Genomic DNA, 24,783 nt, shown 5'->3' with positions numbered 1-24,783 from the left:
CATTGTCAGACAGAACGGAGACCCGAAAGGGACTTATCTGTGGATGAGGCAAGATTACATTTAAGGGACAGCTTGGTATGAAACAATATATGCCCATGAAACCGATAAAGCAAGGAATTGAAGTATGGGAGTGCACCGAAGCATCAAGCTGGTTGATGTGTAATTTTCAAGTGCACATGAGGAAAAAACACAATGGGATGGTGGCCACAACTTGGGCTATCATGTTGTTTTCAATTTAACTTAAAATTTAACAGGCAAAAATCACGTTTTTTGACAATTTCTTTTCAAGTGTCAAACTTGCAGAAGATCTGCTGGAGGATGGTATTTACTCCTGTAGAACAACAAGAGCAAACAGGAAAGCTTTTCCTAAAGAACTTGCAGCGACAAATCACAAAGTCAAAGCCTTGCGGCAAGGGGAGTCAATTATTTGCCACAGAAGCAACCTTGTTGCGACTACTTGGAAGAACAAAAAAGTAGTTTGTTTTCTAAGCATGCGATGTAATCCAGTTGGAAATGACACAGTGAATCATAAACGTCATGGCACAGTTATTCAAGTACAAAGTGCGCCAGTTGTCAAGTGCTACAACTGAAGCATGGGTGGCGTGGATCTTCACAATCAGTTGTGTAGATGTTATGCAGCACAAAATTCTTCTCTGGTTCTGTGTTGATGTCAGGGATGTTAGGGAAGATATTTACAAAAAAGAATTCCCCATGCTTCACATGGAAGCTTGAATACTTTCATTATAACAAATAAAGAAGCACATATAAATGGAAATATCAAAAAATAAGGCCACCTCTTCTAACCAACAGTCGCACAAGACGAAAAACAATCGAAGGCATTTTACGAATTATTGCTCAATGCCCTCAGGCAGGTTTTCTTGTGCAGTTGCCTCTTTTCTTGAACTTGCTTTTGCTATTTTTAGAGATTCAATACAACATATTGAGAGTAATGAGTTTTTTGAAACCTTACTTGAATCATGTGTGCATTTAGAAAGTTTTAATGTGGAGACAGATATGACCCTTATTCAAGAACCTGTTTGGGCCTATTTGAGACAGCATCGTAACTGTACAATGTCTCATACATTACCATACCCAAACAGAGAAAAAAAAATTCAATGCACCACAACAAATCCAACCTTGTTCCTGATGACACTCTGAAACATTTTTGTGATAACTTCATAAAACAAAAGGAGTGCCATAGCTCACTCTTCTCTAGAACTCTTAATACATGTATTATCAGTTCTAAAAAAGAGTTTCCCTCAATAATCTTTGTAACAGAAGAATCAAGAAACTGTCAAACTTTGTGTGAAAAAATTCCTTTGCTACACAGCACACAAATAATCTACTTGTTGGCACTCTATCAATAGGTATAACTAGTTGTAAAAAGAGTAATTGCTACAAAATTCAATTTTGTTTTACATTTTGTTAATGACCAAAGAAAATTTTGTGGCCTTTTTATTCAAAGGTACTGTAAATAGCAGGGCAAAAAAACTTCGTTCGTCCGCCTGTCCGAGACGAGTACTCTGAGTAGCCTGAGTTTCGCAAAGTTTGGTTTCTTTACACGGCAACTTACCCACTTTCACCTCTGTTTTCCAAGAATATCTGGTTCTGTTGTTTTGGTAAATACTGAGATCCACATTCCATATACAGAAATGACGACCTCGTTTGAGACAAGGCTTCATTAACACTTGAACAAGGCGATTACTGTTGTGGCAAGTTTTGTGATCATTAAAAAAGTAATAAAACCTTTAAATGTCTTTGCTGTCAGTCTAACAGTGTAATTTAAACGACGTGAAACGCTCCAAGCCATTCTGCTATTTAAAAGGTGCTGAAGGAAGATGCTTTGAAACTTTCACTGTCACATGACCCACCTAAAAAACACGCGAAATAAAATCAGATCACATGCTACGTTTTCACTGTCAGTGTACAAGATGTTGGCTAATCTGCTTGACCTGTGGAAAATGTGGTTAAATGTAATTTAAGCTAAGTTAAACACGAAACAATGCTGGTCAGCAGCATTCCCCTGTTTTGGACATGCGCAGTGGTGTGGGGTCTGCTGGGGGTCCTGTGGTTTTACAGAGTGGTTTTTGAGGTCAACTCATTCTCACGTGCATTTGTGCCGTTTCGACTGTGCTTGGCGATTTAGCTGTCTTGTTCCCTGCTTGATTTTCTACGATGGGTTCTCGTGGGACGAATAATAGCTTGCAAACTGTTCCGCTTTACCCCACCGCTTCAGCTGGAGGAGAAGCTTCCTTGCAACACACCACTTCTTCGGCAGGTGAGAATGTTTTGGTTCCCTCTTCAAGTCAAGCTTCGTAAGTTGTTCTTCAATCAGCTGGACTGGCAACCGGTGGAATTTCGCCTGATTTGGTGACGTTGATTTTGCAGACCGTGCAAGCCGTTCTCGCCGCGGACCAAGCGTCCTCGAGTGCTGCTCCAAGTGCCATACCTTAGTCAAGTTCCTCAGCAGTGATTCCTACGACTGCCACGCCGGCATGTTTGGTGGGCGTTCCTGCTTCGCTCCCTTTGCTTGCCAGTTCCACCGAAAGCTTGTTGGCCTCAGGGACAGGATTCAACGTACAGGCGGTACAAGGTAGGCCAAACCATTCACTAGTTGTGCCATCCTTTGTATCAACATTTGTGCCACCTTCCATGTCCTCTTTCGTTCCTAGTGTTATCACCACAAATGTAGGCTCCTCACAGAGCGGGGCAATTCACGATGTCACCTCTCGTCCTGTCGGGCAGCTCGCATCGCTGTTAGATCAGCCGTTCGTTGTGGGTCCTGGTTTTTCGCCTGTGACCGCGAAGATTGTCACTCAGATCGTTGTGGGCAAGTACTTGGACCTGAGCAATTTACTGGCGGCGAACTTGCAATTGCAGCAAAAGGATTCTGAGCCACAACTTTTATTCAACGGGTGCCTTGTTCTTACCTCTCACCCCAAAAGACAACGTCGTAAGATCGAGGACATTGCGGCTTGGATGGAGGCGTTCTCCATCTTCACCTTGGTTATGGTTACTCATTTTCCACATCGATGGAAGGATTTCCTGCAGTATCAACTCCTCATCCTACGCGCGTTTCGTCACTTCTCCGGAAAAGTCTGGCTCACGTATGATCAAGCCTTTCGCAAACATGCGGCAGCCATTTGCCTGACAGATTGGTCATGTATGAATGTTCAACTGTTTAATTTTCATGCTGCTGGTTCTTCAGTACGCGAGTCTTCTCTGGCCCAATCCACCGAGCACCTTGAGCGCTCGAGCGAGCCTCCGGGATCCTCATCTTCTGCGGTGGTTTGTATTTCGTGGAATAAAGGTCACTGCACAGCCCCCTTCCCTTTGTGCCGCTATGCACATCGCTGTAGTGTTTGCTTGGGCTCACATCGGGTGACAACATGCTCTAGCCATTCCAGCAGGGACAGCTGTGATGATCGCAAGCGTTGGGAAAGTTCTCCTGGATCATCCTCTGGTGCCAAAGCTCACCGCTCTTAAAACCCACAAATCCCGCTGTTTGTTATGACAACTTGCTCGTGCGTATGATGTGCACCCTTTGTGATGTCTAAACGTTGTAACCTTTCTTTGTTGCTTCGTGCCTTTTTCTTTTGTAACATTAGTGACATTGCTGTGTTTTTTCCATTTCTGTTAGAGCAAAACTCCGCTTTAGTTGCTTTGTTTACAATGAATTGGTTTTTCCACGATTAGTTTGTGTGATTTTTCGCATGCATCTATGTTCAAATTTTTACCTCGTTAGTTGGTCGGGTACATTTAGCAGTGCCACTTGATGTGTGTTTTAGCCTGTGTACCAGTCAGTTATCGTTACTAGTAAAACACAATTTCTTTTGTTCCAACCTCGTTGCTAGCGTCTCCTTTTGTTTTTGTTTTGTTTTTTATTTTGCCTTTGTCCTTAGGGGGCCCCTCTTTACATCCAGTGTCGGTGGTTTCTCCCCTGAATGTGGCTCAGTTCGCCTCGGACCTGGTAGGGCACCCAGATCGGCAAGCAGTTTCCTTCGTGTTACAAGGTCTCCAGCACGAGTTTCACCTGGGATTCAAACCCACTCGTAGGCTTAAAGCAGCTAAACGGAACAAACCTTCTGCATTCCAGAACCCGCACATTATTGACGATTATTTGGCCCTCTAGGTTTCCCGTTGCAGGGTGGCGGGCCCCTTTCCCTCTATCCCCGTCCCAAACTTACAAGTAAGCAGTTTCAGGGTTATACCCAAAAAAGGCCAACCTGGCAAGTGGCAGCTTATTATTGATTTATCCTCCCCTGGCGACTATAGCGTAAACGATGGGATTAGTGCTGATGAATTCTCGATGCATTACATCACACTTGACCAGATTATCCACATGGTGGCCAAGCACTCGCCCAGGGCCATGATGGCAAAATTCGATGTGGAGGCTGCCTATCGCAACGTTGCAGTGCATCTCGAGGATCGGTACCTCTTAGGGATGAAGTGGCGGGGTCAATTCTTTGTTGACCTTGCCCTTCCTTTCGGGCTTCGCTCAGCTCCATTTATTTTTAACTCAATAGCTGATATGGTGGAATGGATCGTTATTAATAGGTACAATGTGGCTGATCTTATGCATTATCTCGATGACTTTCTCACAGCAGGCCCAGCCCATTCAAACCAGTGCGCCTATAATCTGCAAATGGCCTTGGCCGTTTGTAGGTCACTTGGCCTTCCCCTTCACCCTAGCAAGTGTATGGGCCTCTCAACTTGCTTGACAGTGTTGGGAATCGAACTTGACTCGGTCCAGCAAGTTGCCCGTCTTCCAGCTGAAAAATTGGCTGCACTTAAGGATTTAATTCAGTTGTGGTGAAACAAGCGGTGGTGTACCAGACGCCAACTCGAATTGCTAATCGGCCATCTTCACCATGCAGCAAAAGTTGTGTGGCCTGGACGTACGTTCCTACGCCGCATGATCGACCCTCTCTGTTGCTTTTGCTCACGCGATCATCCTATCCGCCTAAACGGGGAATTTCACAAGGACATTCAATGATGGTCGGATTTTCTTACGTCCTGGCATGGGGTCAGCTTTTGGCTTTTCCCAGGCATGTCTGCATCGACAAATGTGGAGGTTACTTCAGATGCAGCTGGCTCCTTGGGATTTGGTGCTTACTTCAAGAATGAGTGGTTCAGTGGGGCGTGGGGCCTCTCCCAGTCCGATCAATCAATCGCTTCTAAAGAGCTTTTTCCGGTTGTGGTTGCTTCGCACATGTGGGGCCCGTGATGGCACCGATGCCATGTCCTGTTCCGCTCTGACAACGAGGCTGTGGTGCACATCCTTACATCCAGGACATCAAAAATTCAGTACATTATGCAACTTCTGCACCATTAACTCTCTGCAGCAGCCCAACGTAGTTTTACCTTTTCTGCTGTTCACTTATCTGACATTCACAACTCAATTGCTGACGCTCTCTCCCGTTTCCATTGGCAGGAGTTCAGGCATCTGGTGCCCGAGGCTTTACCGTATCCAACACCAATTCCTCAACAGCTGTGGGATCTTTTGATGTCTACACCCTAGAGGCTCAGTGCAATCATCTCCAGATGCAGGGGCTGGCATCCTCGACTCGAAATTCATACACCTCAGGTCAAAGGAAGTTTCTTGAATTTTGCTGTCAACTCAGTAAGATTCATCCATCAGGTTCCCCTTGCCCGGTTGATGAATGGACGTTGTGCCTTTTCATGACATTTTTGGCCAAAATGGTGCAGTATTCCACCATCAAGGTGTACCTTTCCACAGTTCGCTCACTGCACATCGATCAGGGTTTTCCAGATCCTCTTGTCGATTGCCTAAGGTTGCGGCGGGTACTTTGGGGTGTACAGCGAACCCAGGGCGATGCTTCCTCTCAACGGCTACCAATCACAGACGATGTCCTGGTCATTATCTTCAAAGCTCTGAATGTCAATATGCCGGATCATTGCATGTTTTGGGTGGCCTGTTGCCAAGCTTATTTTGGCTTTCTTTGTTCTGCGGAGGTCGCCGTCCCTAATTTGGCCAGCTATTCGCCATCCATCCATCTTGGTGTGGCTGATACCGCTGTGGACTCTGCCTCATCGCCTTCATGCCTTCGCGTTCGGATTAAGGCATCAAAAACAGATCCGTTTAGGAAGGGGTGTTTTGTGCACATAGGCAGAGGCACGTATCCACTGTGCGCACTCCAATCCTTGTTGTCATATTTGACTATAAGGGGCAACGGACCAGGCCCCTTATTTTTGTTTCAGGACGGTCGCCCGCTATCACGATCGCTTTTGACCGCTTGGTTGCATCGCATCTTGGCCTCGGCTGGTATCTCTGGCAACTTCTCTAACCACAGTTTTCGCATTGGCGCAGCAATGGTGGCAGCCCGTAACAGCATCCCCGACCATCAAATTCAGGCGTTGGGACGGTGGTCCAGCACTGCCTACTTGTCCTACATTCGGACTCCGGCAGAGATGTTGTCAAAACTCTCAAAGCAACTGACTGCTGGCGCTACACCTTGATTGTAATTTTTCCATCAGACCTTACGTTCCTCCTTTTACTAATTTTGGGAGTGTTTATGGGGCTGGTGTCTTCCCTATACGGGTGTGTGGCTGCTGTGCTTAGATTGACGCTATACGGTGGTTGCTGCTCACAGGGTTGTCATGGTTGCCCTACAACTCCGCTCTTGTGCACAGGGTTGTCATGGTTACCCTACACGCTCAGCTCTTGTGCTCGAGGCTCCATTATCTTTCCAGGCACCTTCCCCAAGCTCATCTTTTGTTGATGAGTTTAAATGTGGTTAAATGTAATTTAAGCTAAGTTAAACGCAAAACAATGCTGGTCAGCAGCCTTCCCCTGTTTTGGACATGTGCAGTGGTGTGGGGTCTGCTGGGGGTCGTGTGGTTTTACAGTGTGGCTTTTGAGGTCAACTCATTCTCACGTGCATTTGTGCTGTTTCGACTGTGCTTGGTGATTTAGCTCCCTGCCCTCCCTCTCTCGCTGGTAAGTATGAGGTAAGTATCATGGTTCCACTGTTTTTGCAGTGTGACGGTGCCTGGTGGTTGCCGCTCACAGGGTTGTCATGGTTGCGCTACAATTCGGCTCTTGTGCACAGGGTTGTCATGGTTACCCTACGTGCTGAGTTTAAATTGGTAGTAAAAGAAAACCCGACTCGAGCAAAGAGGAACATCCTAACAGTGAGAAAGTGAAAAAAAATGAAGAAAGTCAAATTCAAAAATTCCAACCAATATGGAGAAGAGAATTTCCCAAGGTTAAATTTGACGAGGAGAAGAAAGAAGTGACCTTTGTGAACTTATTTTGCCAAACGTTACATATAAATTTTTTTATTGTCTCCTTGCTTCAAAAAGTAGACCAGTAGGAATTCTGATGTTTCCTTGAAAACAACCTCAGAATATTGCCAGGACTCATATGTTTCATCTTAGATTGCAGTTTTAATGCCTCATAATGTGCTACATTTTCACGAGTCGTGTATTGTACATAAAGAATGTGAGTGATCCCCAATGTGTCTCTATGAAATGGTGTTGTATTAAAAAGTGCAAAGAACAACAGAAATTGAAATAACTGTGAAAATAAACACTTGAAATTTGGTACAAAACAGATTATACAATTTCTACGTTTTTTAAGGATATTTTGTTATTCACTTTAATAATTTTTTTGGATGAGTGAATTTAACTTTCAGACAACCAAAATCTGAACGTTTTTTATGGAATAAAAAAAGTTTTTCGCCCTGAAATAGGGCTTAAGTAATACCATTTTTCTCAATTGTTCAATCTCTGGCTTGCCCTGACTCATTTGGTTGTGTTCTGTTTTGAGTGATTTATGTCTAGAATTAAAGATTATTTCTTCCTGAACATTTTTTGTCTTAAGTCTTTCACTGAATAGTTTTTGAGATATATTACATTATTGCGTTCTTGAGGAAAGAGAGAATGCATCCTAATTTTCTTTCTGCCTGTCTGCAGCTACGAAAAATCAAGGGTTTTTGTGAAGATTGCAAATTGGCCGCCCCTCTAGGTTTTTCAGGGGTTTTGGGCCTCATTTTCGTGTCTACCTGCTACATCATTCTGTACTCATCTTGTGGCTTCTTTCATTGTTTTTGAAGTTTTGGGGTTTTCTTTGAAATGGCTTTTCACTCTGACTGCATTTCACAAAAAAGAGAGTGAAGTCCCAATGCAGACTGAATTAAGACTTATTGCCTGGGTGAAGACAATTTACTATTATCGCAAAGCATGTGTATATGAGACAATTTGCTTTTACAATCATTCACGATCGCTCATTTCCAGTAGTTTTGATTCTGTACTGTGCATGGCTTGGTAGATCAGGATGCAAGATGGCATGCTTTTGTTACATAACTGGGACAACAGTTATTTATTCTGTTCACGTACGCAACTTTGAGTTGCCTTGTCTTAGGGATGAATTAAATGTGGGAACAGCCATATCTTGTTGCCTGTATTTTGATTACACTTGTTGACTTTAATAGTTCCAGTGGCCACAACTAGTTCAGTCTGTATTCAGCGAGGGTGAAAATTGAATCAATGGAAGAGTACTCCGAAGCCAAGATCTATAAGAGTAAGCCAGAACTAAGAAACAGTGACGAATGCTGACTATTTTCATTCATCAGCAAAAATATTCAAATCAGTAGCCGGTCACACAGAGTTTGTTTATCATAAACCAGGGATAAACCAACACGTGAGTGCAAATGTTAGCTGATATTTGTACTTCTAGCTTAGAAGACATGTACTAAATGCAACACAAGTACACTATAAAACACAGAACAATCCTATAAAAGGCAAAGGCACACCACCTTTGCAGCACTTCGTTGGCTTTTTTGTGCAATGGTGGAAAGCCAAATAATGGTCTCATAACATAGAAGTCATGGAAAAATAGAATTTTTTCATTAAAACAACGGTGTCATTTATGAAGTGAACATTGGTGAATATTCACTGAGATGAAGTCGAGGCTAATATTCACTAATGTTCACTGAGCCTGGAATAACTGTTTTAGCATAATTTTTAGAGGTGAATATCAAGGACTACAAAATAACAGACTAAAACATAAAAACACAAATGCAATTGTTCATGTGCATACACATATGCAGCCGTAGTTTTAAGAGAAGCTTTCATGTACATCGATTGTCAATCAATTTACTCGTCAAGTTCACCAGTAAAACAGACGAATGAAACACTACTAAAAATAAATTCATCCCATACCTTTGTTTTATAGTTGTTGACTTCATTCACTGTTGTCATCACTCCCTAAAAATGAGTAGCTCTAGTTTGAAGAAAAAAAAAATTTCAGTCAATCAATCTGACCTGCTGGTGATTGACACAACCACTGCATTTATGATTCTTAAAAGCCTTGAAAATGAGTTCTTAAAAAGATTTTTGGTCAAAGGGCGACAGCAGTCATTTTGAAAATTCTCCATCGTTTCAAATATCCTGGACTTGGAGTGATGTCTTTCAAATAAATGAAAACTTCATTCAGCAACTGTCTGCCATGTTTACCAGTGTTCTCCAGAAGCGCCAGCTACCGGCGTTTTCACCAGTTACTTGCATTTCAAGTGCTGGCTACTTTTGTTAGACAAAATCAAAGAAAATGATTCAAGAATCTGTTTCTGTAAGACAATTTTGAGTGTAGCTTGAGTTTGCGCTTAAAATTTCAAGTTAAAAAGGGCGAACACGTTATTATTTCTGAAGGAAACAATAAACAATTATAGCTATCTAGTGTTATAGACAGATAAGAACTTAAAATTTTCTTGTAGTTGCTCAAAGACACACATGTAGCATTGTTAAAAGTGCATTGGCCGAAAGCTGTCAATGTAGACTTCAACTTTTGCTGAGATTCTGTTCCGATTCTGTCTGCTGAAACTGATCAAAAATGACACCTCATTTCTTGTCTCAGTTGCCTTCAAAATGCATCAGATCGCATCTCCAGCCACATAATTTTTGAAAATTTTCCTGGGGAGGGACATGCCCCTGTGCCCCCCTAGAAGCTTGTGTCACTTTGCTGATTTTTAGCTGACTACTTTAAAATTTGTGGAGTACACTGTTTACTTGCCAAGATGGCAAAGATGGCGAGCTTAGCAACCAAGCTCCAGCGGGGTGAATATAGCGTCATATGATGAGCTTCTCGACCAATCAGAATGTCCAATTCTTATATTCACCTCTGGAAATTATACTAAAAGGTAAATAATAAAAGTACAGTGAAAATAGAACTTATATTAACACTTCAGAAGATGCCTTTAGAAGAACAAAAACGATGAATTATCTTCGTCACTTCACAGAACATTCAAACTTTGCCACTGACTAAAATACATGTAACAAAGCTGATGCCTGCGATCAACAAGCCATCAAATTGTGGTTTATAGATGGGATCTGACCTCACCTTGCTAACCATAAAGCAAGGAAATCAAATAATCCACGGAAAAATAGTGGACTTTGTCATTATGTTATATCTATCTCTAAAACTTCAGCTGTTCACGTAAAGATAATGATTTCAGCTACAGACAGCTAAAAGTTACAGTACTGCCTGAAAATATTCACCCATTTCCCACGTTCTCGCCGCGGGGCCTCCACGCGTCATTGACGTGGTATTCCCGCACTCGACCTCGTCTTTACCTAGGTAAAGCCGAGGTCAGCATTCATCCTGGCGCGGCAATGTTTGGACAAGGTATTACCTCGGTAAAGAAGATGCGTCAGGTTTGGATAGCAATTTGTTTTCCGTTTCTTCGCGACAAAGCGTGCTTGAATGCTCACTCTTGAATCTCCACCTTTTCATCCCAAAGAAGCATTTGATAAAGCCGACCATTCATGTCAGTTACAAGATTGATAACACAAAAAAACATTTGGTAGCTGCATTGTATGAACTACACCAAAAATATTTGTAACTTGGTAAAAGATAGTGTCTCAGTTCTTAAACACTGTGTTTTAAAAGCATTCCATTTTGCCGAGAAGAACGCGACAGAGCGATGATGTGTTCGCTATTTCATGTCCAGGCATCATGCAAACGACCGGGAAATGACTAAATGCTCAAGGCCGGAATGGCTCTGAAATTCACTTTGATGAGAAGAAACCAGGTCAATACATTTAACTTCAATTCCAATTAATGTGTTGCCATAATAACATGCGTACTTTTCTGTTTATATCCACTGTGCTTTGTAGCAGGCAGTTACAAAACCGGGTTAACTCCGATCGCTGATTAACTAGTAAATAAAAACAGCAATTGCTGTTTATGCCTTCTTGTATAGCTGTCATCGAATCAGCAATCCGAGTTTTTCTGGTCCAAGTTTGTCTTTGGTTCCTTGCATACGATCGAGATGTAAGCTTATTAACTGTAATATTCGTGGAACCCTTCCTTAGGTTCAAACATTTTCTCAGGAGACCAAACCACGAGTAAGAGAAATCTTCATCGGCTTTTTTGCATCTACCTGTTTAGTAACAGCCCTCCAAATGTAACATAACTTTAATAGCACAAGATTGATGCAAGAATGGATCACGAAACCAAACCACCATTTATCACTCAGCTCATTTTGCTTGACTGCATTGGTGACATGTCAGTGACATGCGATCAAAACATACGTGAAACTACATCGTCAAACAAAGTCTTTTGCTTTGAACATGGTCTGCACTTTGGAGTATGTAAAATTAAGAATCTTAGCTCTTTTTAGACTACATTTCAAAGAGTGCCATTTATAAACTCGCGTGTGTTTTGTAAATCGAAAATCTATCGGTCAATCAATTAGCCGCTTTGTAATTCTTCAAATTACTTTGTGGCAACCAATGAAATTCGCTTGGTCCCACGGTATACTTGCTGCTAAATTTATCACGAACAAGATAAACAATGGTCAAAATAGCTTTTGGTTTAAAAGCAAATGTGATATCTTATAAGATGTATCTCGGCTACTGTCTTCATTGAGGGCTCAGCGGGAAAGTAACAACCTTCAAAGGTGGTCGCGATAAGGCTTGTTATTTGGCTTGTTACAATTCTGATCAAAATGTTGGAGAAAGCTCAAAGGTTGCTTTGCCGAGAAAAGACATGCCGCTATTTTCATATTGAATTCCATGGTTTTTTGGAAGTAAGGGTTATGGTATAGTAATCTACGCATTTTTTGGTATCAACTGTTTTCTTTTTTATCTTTTACCTTTCGAAGAGTTTCAGTGTGTACGTAGTTTCTCCCACTTCATTTATCTGTATCTCCAAATGATAGAATAATACCCGTTTGATTTCCACTGATTCCGACAAAGAATTTATTAATAAGTGTTTTTTCAAGCGGCGACTCTTCTTTATTCATGAGGGCATTCAACACATGTAATCATCCTTTAGGCAAAGATTCGTACAGGTAAATATATTATTCACCTTTATACACTTGATCAAAAGGAGAATCGAAACCTTTCACCAGTTTAGGCTGGTAGATTTTTCTTAACATTTCACGTCACCGTTTGCGGAAATCAAAAGATGCTTCATGTTTGATTTCCACTGATTCCTGACCTCTGTTGATTCCAATACTAAATCACGAAGTTGTGTTACTACTTTCCATGCATCGATTTTAAAATTAAAAAAAAAAAATGAACTAGACGACGAACAGTTACGTTTTTACCTAAAACTGGTAACGTTTAGCGCATGTAGCTGCAATTGCGGATCAACGCGTTGTTGATTACGGCAGTAGGAGACCATCCAGTTGCCGCTGTAATCAAGTGATCTTCAAAACCCTGCGAACTCTATTAAAACGGCTACGAAAAGTGTCGTCAGAGTTCATAAAAGAGCTTGCTAATAGTCAGCACATGTACATTTCGAAAGAGCGACACAAACTAGAGGATAGGCATTTACATGTTAACCGTTCGACTTTCCATCGAGCGTGTTTCTTGATTCCGGATTATGATGGAGTTTACAAGCAACATTGATGAAAAAATGCCACTCTACTCGATACACATACATTACTTCCCCGAGGTTTTACCTCGTCTGTTTACCGCGGCATTTTTTCAATTGCGGTCGCACTCGTCTTTACCGCGGTGCTCCATATTTTCACCCGTGGTGGACGCGAGGTGGGAGCACGCGGCAAAGACGAGGTTTTACCGCAACGTGATGGGTCCATAGTTTCAGGGGGTACTGTATATCACAGGGTAGAACGCACTCCTAATCTTTGATTAGCACTAGTCTAAGACGTAATCAGAAGAAAACATTTGGGTCCCACAGTGCCAATTAGTCACCGGGAAAAGGGGGTTATGTTACATCAGTTTCCTGTATAAATATAAATAATATAACCTTTATGTACCCTCAGCAGTGTTTATAGCACAATTAGGTTAGTGGGGCCTAACAAACAACTGAAACAAATGATTCAAATTGAACATAACATTGTTAAGAATCCCTGTGGCGCTTAAAAGGTTAAATACTTCGATATATATGTCGGTATACCCGGTGCCGGGCTCACTAAAAATCACAATTCAGTGGAAATAGTGAAGTTTTCAGCTATATAAACAAGGTTTTGATGTTACCAAAATTTTAAAAATTTTAATTTTGACTGCTGGACACGGAGTAATTCCAGTGTTCGAAATTAGCCGTCATCTGGTCGTCCAAGATGACTAAAAACTGGTTTAGACGGCCATTATGAGCATTGTTTAGTATTCACTTATAGCAACAAAGTCAAGCAAAGTTCATTGATCGATTGATGGTTTTATGCACATTGTTTAATAAACTGCCCTCAAGACCTTTTTAATGAGTCTAAATGTATTTGATTTACTGGCGTGTAGTTGTACAGAATTTCTGTTCATGAAGACTGTATTGTTGTTTCCTTGCCACATGTACCCACACACAATGTGTGAACTTATGTTAATTCAAGGTGAGACTTTTTTGGCACAACGTGCCAACCTTTCAAAGACTTGTTTATTTGAAAATTCGGAATACAACCCCTCAACTATCCTAAAAGATTCTTTATCACTCTTAGATTAGTGAACTTGCAATGTAACGGTTTCAGTTTACCAGTGCAACTTTAGTAATTAAGACTGTATTGTTCAACATCTCCAATGTGACCAATGCAACCAATCACGCACAGTAAAAGTGAGACGACATTTACCAAATGTCATCTCTATCGAGTAAGCAAAATTACTGGGCCAATAATGACAATAATTAACGAGGACACTTCAAGTATTCCCCCCATGTATTAGCGGAGTTTTAGAGGGATTACAACGCATAAAAATTAGTGTTGAGGAAAGTAATCGAACAAAATGATATTTAGTGTTACCAAACGTAAGCGAACGTGACTGGAAACTGTATTAGTTAATAATCTGAACTGACGTAAGTTGAAAATCAGTCCAACTCCAACATCAAAACAAAAAGTTCCCGACAAATTTCACTAATTTCTTACATGGAGTCAAGTAACTTCTGTATGGAGCGAAGTGACTTCGATTATGGAGCGAACTGACTTTTGGTTGGGGCGAAGTGACTGGGGGCGAAATGACCATGGGTCGAAGTGACCGTATTCTTTTTTAACCTTTTATATCATCTTCGGGACTTTACTTTTGTGCGTTCTTTCTGTTATTTTTCGTCTTTGCCCCTAACAAAAATAATTAGCTTTATATATTTTCCGACTGGAAGGAGACGGTCAAACTTCCAGAGGCGGCTCATTCCCGGGCTCGTTCAGCCGGTGGCCAGCTGATTTTGAGAAGGTGTCGTCAAGTGACTCGTTCGCTTAGTATGCAGGGCTACGTAAATTATTCTGGCTCAAATTAACAGCGCTCGCTTCAATCGCTTCATTCCTCTAAATATAAATATCATTTTCAAATTGACAAGAATCAACGATTCCATCGAAATTCAATGAAATGTTCTGAATCTCGAACAAATAGCAAGTTCGAGTCGCCGTACGGGTGCCGCAGTCGAATAGCCACTGCGGGACACTCACAAGCCGTAGACGGCGACAGAAAATTTCTTATAATTAACTTGCTTGTACAGGAATTGTCCGCGTCTTCGATGTATAAGGGTTGAAGCTAGATACACCTAAAACTATCTTACCTGTTGTGATTAGGTATTGTCTCTATATATGAAATGTGTCTTCTGTAGTCTTCCGCACTGTAATGATCAGCTGTGATCCAGGTGTGATCAGATGACAACATCAGCTGAACAGACAGCTGGAGCAAGCAGTGGTCACTTGATGAATGACTTGCATCAGGTTATCACAAGAAACAGACCAAACGTCCATAACTGAACATTAGAAGAGAGACGTTCCAAATAAACTTCCAGACAGCAGCTGCAAAGAAATTAAGTTCGATTTACAAGGGTACGGGTCGGCGCGGCCATTTTGAGCGTAGTCTATTTTCCTTCCCAGACTACGGGCGGGGGAGAACACTCTGCGACGCCTGGCACTTTTTGTGTATCTGAATCATCCGACAAAAAAATGACGTCACATCCAGTTAAAAAAAAAAAAAAAAAAAAAAAACAGAGCGCTGAACGGCAAAATCAAATTTGAATGTGGCATAATCGTTCTCTCAGTAAGTAAAATTTCAGGAGTCTTCTGCCCCACCCCTGTTCCCATACCTTTACAGGTCTCTCCGTCGATACCGATCTCTCGGGAGGGGGGGTCGCAATAGGCTCGATTTCCAACCGTTTTGGGAGTCTGGTTGTTTATCCTCCTCCCAGTATTGCAAATGACAACCGACTTCAACTAAAACAAGTCGATTAGCTCCTAACCATTTGTTAGCCCCCGACCCTTCCTGACCAGAGGTCGAAAACGCTCTCTATTTCTCGTCCTTGGAGCGTGAATGGGAGCCAGTAGACTTCTGGTTGGGGGTTAGCCGGCTAGAGACTAATCGTCTTGGGGGCTAAACGATCCCCAGTCGATTAGTCCCTGTAGTAACCTGTTAACCTCTAAAAATCATGTTTGTTGTTTTTCTTTCCTTGTTCCAAGAAAAGATTGCAACGCTTTTAAAGCTGTTACTCTCTCCTCCGCAGAGGCTCCCCCTCCCCCCGGGCCCCTCCTCTAGCGACGAAAGAGGAGCAGAAGACAAACGAACTCGGCTTATTGAAATGTTGGCCAAGAAAGATACATACTCTTTTGCAAGTATTATTATTATTACTATTATTATTATTATTATTATTATTATTATTATTATTACTATTATTATTATTACTATTATTATTATTAGTTAGTAGTTAGTAGTTTCCTAACATATGCTTACGCTTAAGCTTTTTTACGTCATCGTCCTCATTTATTTGCCATGTAAATAATAACAAAATATAGCTGAACAAACGACGAGGAGACCTCCAAAAGAAACCAACAGGCTTGTAACGGAGGCCTGTGCGGGTCCGCAAATGATCCCAGGACCACAAATGATCCCGGACCGCAAGTGATCCCCATATTGGACTGCAAATGATCCCGATCAAAAAAAACTAGGAATGGCATGGATGGTGGAGTGGTGTGGATAGAGAACTGGCGTACGTGAATACCGATATTTTTATTCAAAGCTATCTTAAATAATTACAATGGCTAACAACTTGTTGTTTTTTTTTTTTTGCATACTTTCGACTACATTTTGTTGCTAACTACGATGCTATGAATCGCACCTCTCGTCATCAAAACATGACTTGGCTTGCGTTTCTTTGCAATTCTTCGTAAAATTGTGACCAGATTTAATGCAACATACGCTACATATCCTCCTTCACTAAACATTGATATTTCGGTGTTATAGTTAAAACAAATTATATCAGCAATTGACGTCACTCGTCTTAAGTTGCAAACTAAATCTAACAATAAAGCAACTATTACAAAAAACGCTGTCATCTGAGTAGACCTACGACGCTTCATCACTCTGTAAAACACCTTGTGTGTAGCACTCGCATTTTCTTCCGCATTTTGGACAAATTTATTTTGTGATTTTTCCTTGGCCGTATTTTTGCTTTAATTCCTCGGGAATGGCTAGTTGAGTATTCTAAGAAGCCAATAGTTCCAAGTTACAGTTATGAAGTTCAGTTTCATGGCCAAGCAATGCCGTATCTTCAGTGGCTTGCGCTTCGTTTTGACAATTAGCTGCATAGATAAATGACATTAATTTCCGTTTCACATATGTCAATACCCTTCGAAGAACAAATCAGCAACTGTGGAATATTTCTTGTAAAATGATAAAACCTGTTTTTAGTACAGAGTGCATTATTGGGATGGTTTGGGGGTTGACGTCGCTAAAGCACTGTGGCACTATGACAATAAGGTGTAAATTTTAATGTTTGTACAATTAATGAATTTCAATTCATTAATGAGACTTGCAGAAAGGGAGGTAGGATGGGGTGGGTACTTATGAGCACTACTTAAAATGGATGGTGTATGTACCTACGTTACTTCTTTGAGCTTTTCGAAAAGCTATTTATTTGTTTCAGAAAGCCCCTTGCTCTCCTTGTGGTAATTTTCTCTCTATCAAAGAGAGCAAAATGTTCATACCCGCAGCCGAAACTCTCCCGAGTTAGTGGCATTAAAATTGGTCCAATTGTACAAAAAAACCAGGAAAGTGCTCAAATATTGCTGCAGACTCCATGGTATCTACAAGCATATCTTCCGTGTGTTTTCGAGAAAGCAAGGGTTTCAGATTACTTACCTTTGCGAGGAAAACAAAAGTATCAAGTTACAAACGTTTGCGTGAAGAGTAAAATTGTTACGTTCGCTACTTAAATGTATTATTTAATTTAAAATGAGCAAAAATCAACGTAAAATACTATAGTAAAATTCGAGAGCTGTCTTGACAAACGGTTATTAATATAAGCTATTCTTGGACTGTGAATGAAAATACACATATCAAACATATACAATGCTAAGATATGTCTCATCAAAACTAGCAAGGTCAATACAAACCAGGAGTGAATGGTAGGGGTTATATAGGAACTGTGTTTTACACTCTGCACTACCTGAGATTGTCTCAATAGTTTAGTTTGTAATTTTTCACCTTCCTTTGATAACATAGACACGCAAGGCGTGCAAGAGTTATTATTATTATTTTTTTTTTTTTGTGAAGTGTCGGAGATAGGAGCATTCATGGAGCTGTTTACAGTAATGATTTGGTTAATTTGACAAGTTTTTTTGGTTGCCATGTACAGCAAGAAAGTGAGGATTTATGATGTACGTGCGATGTTACATCGGTCATGGTAAGATAGCTAAACAGTAAGCCATAAAATGTTTGACTGAGCAAACTACAGTAATCTGACACGTCTCCGGATTAATGTAGATACCATCTTATTTTCTCACGGGCAATTTGATTCGTTCTTTGATACAACCCACACTGTGATTGGTGCGACACGCGCACATGCATAATTTCCTCACTCACCGATCACATAGCCCTTCCAACCCCCGAGAGGAATTTTTGCTCGAATATACTCAAGTTAAATAAGAGACCTTTTCGCATTTTATACGAGTCGTAAGTTTACCCTTTTTACACAGCACAACGCAACAACACCACTTCACCGAAGATAGAAAGAAAGGGGAAAAACCTCTCCGACACGTTGAAAGTCTGATTTAATTAAATCGCACTTTAACTTGGTGCCACGCTGTCTTCAAAGAACATTTGAGCAGTTTTCATACTTTTTACCTTTAAAAATATCGGACTGAAATTAATGTCGTCAAATAAAACTATTAAACTGCTATTGCAGAGACGTAAAAACCGTCCAGAAATGGAAGCTTCTTTTTGTTTAATATCCTGGAAACAATAGCCGATAACTTGTCAGCTCTAACTGAGTTTACTCCCATACAAAAAACAAAAGTGTTAAGTTACCACTTGTAGCTTAAGATAGCAAACATCTCGTGGGAAAGAGTGGTGACGATTCGTTAGCTCTAATTGAATTTACTCCCTTGTGAAAAACAAGAGTGTCAAATTACCCTTCGTAACTAAAAATAGAAATATCTCGTTATATTTGCATGCAACAAGAACAAACAATCGTTACCTGCACTTACTATTGTAAACGTTAGAACTCTTTCAAATCTAAATAGTCTCGTCTCCTCTAAAACATGTCCTAAGAACTAGAAGCGACGATTCGTGACCTCTCATTGAATTTACTCCTTCCGAAAAACAAAAGTATCAAGTTACCTTTGTAATTAAAAATAAAAATATCTCGTTCTATTTGCATACTACTAACCCACGAACTGTTTCAAACCTCAGGGCTCATCTCGCTCAAAACTAAAATCATCAGCCTAACCAACAGAAAATGTCGAAGTAAACCCAATATATGAATACTTCCTCCTCTTTTATAGAATAATAAATATGGCCGTGCTGAACTATATCGGAATCAAATCTTCTCACATAACATTTACCTTTACAACAAGAAATTTGATTGGCTGTTTATAGTAGATCCAATCTGATTGGTGTGACATACATACATCTCTCTCTCACTCACTCACTCACTCACTCACTCGCTCACTCACTCGCTCGCTCACTCACTCACTCACTCACTCACTCACTCACTCACTCACTCACTCACTCACTCGCTCGCTCACTCACTCACTCACTCATCCATTGACCCGTCCATAACATACCCGACGCGCCGACTAATAGGTATTTTTTTACAAAAAAAAAAAAAACTCAATAAATCCATGCCACCAGTCCTTGTTTTTGGTCGGGATCATTTTCGGTCCAATACGGGGATAATTTCCGGTCCGGGATCTTTTGCGGACCCCTACAGGCCTCTTCAGAAGTCAATATATTGATAATTTTAAGTCCTGCGGGCGCGGCAAGACCAATTCCCTATTTTTTAATTAAAAATGTGATCAACTTTTTCTTCAAGTTGGAGAAGCTTGTTAAACTTAAATATCGATAATGGTAGAGAATTTCAAATTTTAGGGCTTGTGTAATGGCTCGCACAGCACGCTTTTAAAACATAAAAAAATTCTTTTTATGTTAGTCAAATATGTGAATGACCAGGCAGAAGGCTTGTGCTGCGTTAAGGAGAAAAGGACGAAAAACAAAAAGACGCGAAGAAATAACAAATATGACACGAAGCTGAGCCTTGGACATAAAATTTCAATATTTATAAATTTCTAAGCGTGTGTAGAAATTTTCCCGTTTTTTTTTGTGAAACGTGAAAGAACGATCATTTTTTTGTTTTCTTTTTTCGTCAATTGTGAAAAGACCTTTTTAGTTTCCGTGAAACGTATTGTAGACTCCTCGTCTACCAATCTCGATTTTACAATGAATTTGGTTGTGCGAATTTGAATGTTCTCTGTATATTTTCCGGCATAAGCTACGCAAACCAGGAGCCTAAACATAAAGCCCCTTAATTCAAAGAAAACCTTGGTTCAACCTCTTGTAATAAAAGATTCCTCTTCTCGTATTTTAAGCCCGTACCAGCAACAAAGAGGCCTTGATATAGCAAGGTGCAGATATCTCTGATGTGATGTAGAGATTTCTGTTTATTTGTCTGTGATCGTTACGACGTTTTCAGAGGTGGTTCGATTTAACGAATCGACGTCAGTTTTTCATGCGTCTGTCCTGTTGTTGACATGAATTTCGTCATAACTTTGTCAAAGTAGCCGTGGATCTACGAGGCGATAGCCGAGTGGATCCGCAGACTACTTCGACGATGTTATCACAAAATTTATTGTCAATAACAGGACACACGCATTAAAAACTGACATCAATTTGTTTGTTACGATGACAAATTGTCAAATTGTCCGCTCTCTGACATCAATTTGTTTGTTACGATAAAAAATTGTCAAATTGTCCGCTCTCTCGTTGACGCATCGCATAAACTATAAATTCAGGTGTCTGTCCACTTATGGACACTAAAAAAAAAAAAATAGCCAATGAGCGCGCAAGAATTTCTGCAGTTATCGGAAAAACAGTTTTTATGGGCTTACGTCTTCCCCTTGCCATACATCGTAATTTCAGAAATTGGCATCAGCTTTTCTATAAGAGATCTGGCTCGTACAAAATTCATGCTTTACTGATTTTCATTTTTTCTGGTTTATCGTTTCCATGGAAATATCGATTACCTTAGGGAACACGTTCAACCAAACTTCCATCCTTTTCCAAAAACTGGGTAATTTTCACATCGATCAAATGAGGGGAAAGTTCATAAAACGCTAATTGAAAATGCTAGGTATGGTCGAGAAAAAAAAAAAACTGTATAGACAGAAAAAGTTTTCCCCGTTGTTTCTTGACTTAGTATGTTAAAAAAAAGAAGTTTGAATAAATTTCTGCCCGGTTTGAAGATTAGAATCGTTTTATCATGCTATCATCACATATATCATGCTAATAAAACCGAGAAAAAAAGTTCGTTTAATATTCACTTTAATGTATTCTCACGCATTTTATGATTAATTCTGGCTGCCCACTTTATGTGAATGGTCGAGCCCTCAAAAGGATAATTCTGCTGGGTCTACACCACTTTTGTTGCATGAGATTTTTCATTCAGCTGAAAATTGTAGAGGTGGGCGGCTAAATTTCCTATTCCTAAAAGGTATAATTGATCGCATGAGTATTTCCATTTCTTTTTTTCCTAGGAAAAGAAGAGGGCTTTATCGCAATACGTGGTGTACAGTGGGTTCTAGGTGTGTGTGTGTGTGTGTGTGTGTGTGTGTGTGTGTTTTTTTTTTTTTTTTTTCTTTCCGTGTTCATTATAACACGATCCCGCGTGGAATTTAGAGCAGTTTAAAGCAATTTTGTATTTTCTTTCCCAAAATTGCCACACATCCTCGAATAAATGCGATTCCATAAACACTTTTGGAGCAGAGAGAAGAAAAGTTAATCCTGCATGAAATGACCATGGAATCTGAATGACACATTTAGGGAGCATTTACATTACGCCGGAGGGATTTCCAAACGCAGCTTTATTTCTTCACTTTGGCCTCGTCCACTCTAATCCGTCGCGAAGACGGAGCTTTTCGAAAAAAAAAGCTCTTCACAAACGAAAACGCCGGCTTTTCGTTTTCGTGATGACGGAAAATATCTTTAAAACGATGCTTTTCCAAAACGATGTAGTCGCAATAATCATGTGACTTTTATACCCGAGTTTTCCTCGAACACAAATCCAAAATGACCGGTCATTGTTGCGTTTTTAATTTCCTCCGGTGTGGTGTGGACGGAAAACATTTCTCCCTCGCCGTTTTTACACTTGCTCCAGACCTTTCGTTCGAATATTGACCGTCGCTCGCGTTCGCAAAAAAATACGACTGTTTTGCAGTCTATCTCCTGACACAAAGAGCTTCTCTTTTCACTCGACAAACTTCTGTTACTCTAACGACCATCTCTTTTCGCACAAACAGCTCCCTCCTGATAATCGTCTCGAGTTGCCCTGAACTTCAGTGATGTAGAGGTCGCCCTGTTCTGTCGTGTCCCTCAACACAATAGAGAGTTCAAGAAAACCACGACGGCAACGGGAACGTCGCGAAACAAAAGGTTTAATGAGCAGAACAATGGCTGTGCACGTGCATTTTGGTACATTTCTCGGATCATGTGTATTTTGTGCCCCCCTCGACCGATATATCGGTCGACATATCGACCGACACTCGACCGAGGTATCGGCCGATATATCGACCCACACTCGACCGATATGTCGATCAACATATCGATCGACACTCGGCCGATATACCGACCGAGATATCTCGGTCGACGTATCGACCGATATATCGGCCGTGTCGGTCGATAGGTCGACCGATACATCGGTCGAGTGTCGATCGATCTAGCAGCCGACACTCGGCCGATACCTTGACCATTGACTGTCGGTGGAATGTCGGTCGATATTCGGTGGTATATCGGTCGACTGTCGTATAATATAAGTCAAAAGCTTCGACTGCCAGGGTCAGATGTATAAGTTATGCGCATTTCATCCTTTTTTGGTCAACCTTAAAAGTGTCAAACTGCTTCAAATACATACTAGAGGCAGATCTTTCCGATTCATTTAAAATTGGATGCGTTTTGTCTTTCTGCCAAACAAAATCGAAGTAATCGCGTTGATTGATTTCGATTGGTTTGATTGAGTTCGGTAATCGAACTCACGAGTTCGATTAATCGAACTCACCGAAAAGTTCCAGTTCGATGATGTTCGATTACCGAACCAATCGAAAAACAATCCGACCCATCGGGTTAGATTGAGCTCGATTGATTTTTAGTTCGGTTTTTCGATAGACTACGCCAGGTTTATACAAAGAAGCCTCTGAGAAGCGGGGGATAAAACAGGGATATCTGCGCTGCTCAGCAAAAGGTTACTAACCTAGGTTAAATTACGTCTGCGACGCAGGCTACAGTCACCAGTATCGGTGAAGTATCGGAGGAATGTCGGTAGATCGACATGTTGGCCGACAATCAGACAACCACTCTCGATCGACATATCGACCGACATATCGGTCGAGTGTCGGGCGATATATCGACCGACACTCGACCGATATATCGACCGATATGTCGACCGACATATCTCGGTCGATATATCGGCCGAATGTCGATCGATATGTCGACCGACATATCGGTCGAGTGTCGGTCGAAATATCGGCCGACACCTCGGTCGAGTGTCTGTTGATATGGCGACCGATATATCGGTCGAGGGGTGTACAAAATACACATGATCCCATTTCTCTGCCGTCTCCTGCAAAAAACGTGAATTGATCAAATTCTGCGTTGTCTAGAGAACGTGAACCAGGACGGCTAATTTTTATATCTTTATTTCATATATTTCATCCTGTCCCAGATTTAGTTTCATGATAGTTTTGACACTGAGAAACAAAGGAAAATGATTTTATAGACTACGAGTAGTCCCTCTCTCGCTTAGTCCGTCGTGTGTGACGCGAAAGAAAACCGCAGGAAAAAAAAAAATGGCCGCGCGAACCCCTGTGGGCGAGAAACACGCGAAAGGAGGGACTAAGCCAGGAGGTTTGACCTTTCACGGCCGAGTGACATGTCGGTGGAAATTTTCAATCACATTACACGTATCCAATAGGATTCCTTGTATTCGTTCAGCGAAACTGCTAAAGAAGTTTTGAAAAAAGACGGCAAAGGAGGCCCCTCCTTTGGTGTGCTTCTCGCTCCCAGGAGTTCGCGTGGCCATTTTATCTCGTGGTTTTCTTTCGTGTCACGCACGACAGACTAAGTGAAAGAGGAGGGACTACTCGCGGTCTAATGATTTTAGGATACCGGGAGATTCGTAGGTAAAATAAATAATCATTTTTTTTTTTAATCGACGTTGTCCTTGGCGTCAGGTCTTAGTTTCTTAAACTCCCCAACATTTTCATCTTCACACAAGATAAAACTTGGTACAACTCCGACTCTATCTACGAGTCACATCGTTCACCAAACAAACCAAAGGACAGGAAAACGTGTTATCGACCTTAACGAAGTATTAACAGCTCAGCAGTTCACGACTTTAATTGAGAAATCTACTACAGTCGCTTATTACTTAAAAATATTTCAATTAATTACCCGGCGCAAACTTCCGAAAGTAACGACCCTCCTTACTTTCGGAACTAGCAGCCTTTGCAATCGGGGCTCGTTACTTTCGGGGGGAAGGGGGGGGGAAGGTCGTTACTATCGGGGAGCAAAAAAAAAAAAAGCTTATGTAAATTTAAGTACGAGTGAACTCTTTTTACGGAATAAAAGAAGGCAATGCTAAGAACAGTTCTTTAAACATCAACTTAAATTCTCGTTCCAGTTGAAATCTATGTTGCTGTGACATAGGTGGGGTGTTCGTGCATGTCTGAGGGATGTCTATACCGTGTTGTCAGTGGTCGGTAGGAAAGCTAGTCAGATACCGTAAACTTTCTTTACTTCATGACGCACTGCTATATGTTAGTCTGCTGTAACAATATCTCAGTGCGATGATAGAGTTTTCAATTTAAATTTGAACGATAGAGAATT

General features: G+C 41.0%; 2 protein-coding genes and 1 long non-coding RNA gene across 3 annotated transcripts in view; 2 read left to right on the top strand and 1 right to left on the bottom strand.

Annotated features, from left to right (window-relative positions):
• Positions 1 to 15,436, bottom strand: part of LOC149099157 (uncharacterized) — a 30,368-nt gene extending 14,932 nt beyond the window's left edge. Inside the window, exons 1-2 of the long non-coding RNA XR_016203640.1 lie at positions 14,981 to 15,436; positions 9,187 to 9,247 (exon numbers count right to left, since the gene is read on the bottom strand). This is a non-coding gene — a long non-coding RNA (uncharacterized LOC149099157). The remainder of the gene's footprint in view (positions 1 to 9,186; positions 9,248 to 14,980) is intronic.
• LOC149099159 (uncharacterized) lies at positions 2,176 to 4,132 on the top strand. The gene is made up of 3 exons (XM_089277934.1): positions 2,176 to 2,278; positions 2,564 to 3,463; positions 3,903 to 4,132. Exons 1-3 carry the CDS (start codon positions 2,176 to 2,178, stop codon positions 4,130 to 4,132), a joined length of 1,233 nt encoding a protein of 410 aa, XP_089134060.1.
• On the top strand, positions 5,530 to 6,480 carry LOC149099158 (uncharacterized). Its single transcript, XM_089277933.1, has one exon. The coding sequence runs from the start codon at positions 5,545 to 5,547 to the stop codon at positions 6,478 to 6,480; it is 936 nt and encodes a 311-aa protein (XP_089134059.1). The 5' UTR covers positions 5,530 to 5,544.
• Positions 15,437 to 24,783: the final 9,347 nt, after the last annotated feature.

Source organism: Orbicella faveolata, unplaced genomic scaffold (genome assembly GCF_042242905.1).
Source record: "Orbicella faveolata isolate gen_17 unplaced genomic scaffold, um_ofav_v1 contig_46, whole genome shotgun sequence".
NCBI lineage: Eukaryota > Metazoa > Cnidaria > Anthozoa > Scleractinia > Merulinidae > Orbicella > Orbicella faveolata.
Note: the sequence above shows the minus strand (reverse complement) of the source record. Positions and strands in the feature narration are given on the sequence as shown.

Coding starts and splice junctions, on each gene's coding strand:
- LOC149099159 (XM_089277934.1), top strand. CDS start 2,176: ATGGGTTCTCGTGGGACGAATAATAGCTTGCAAACTGTTCCGCTTTAC. Junction 2,279..2,563: donor ACACACCACTTCTTCGGCAG/GTGAGAATGTTT, acceptor TGTTGGCCTCAG/GGACAGGATTCAACGTACAG. Junction 3,464..3,902: donor TTCTCCTGGATCATCCTCTG/GTGCCAAAGCTC, acceptor CTTTGTCCTTAG/GGGGCCCCTCTTTACATCCA.
- LOC149099158 (XM_089277933.1), top strand. CDS start 5,545: ATGCAGGGGCTGGCATCCTCGACTCGAAATTCATACACCTCAGGTCAA.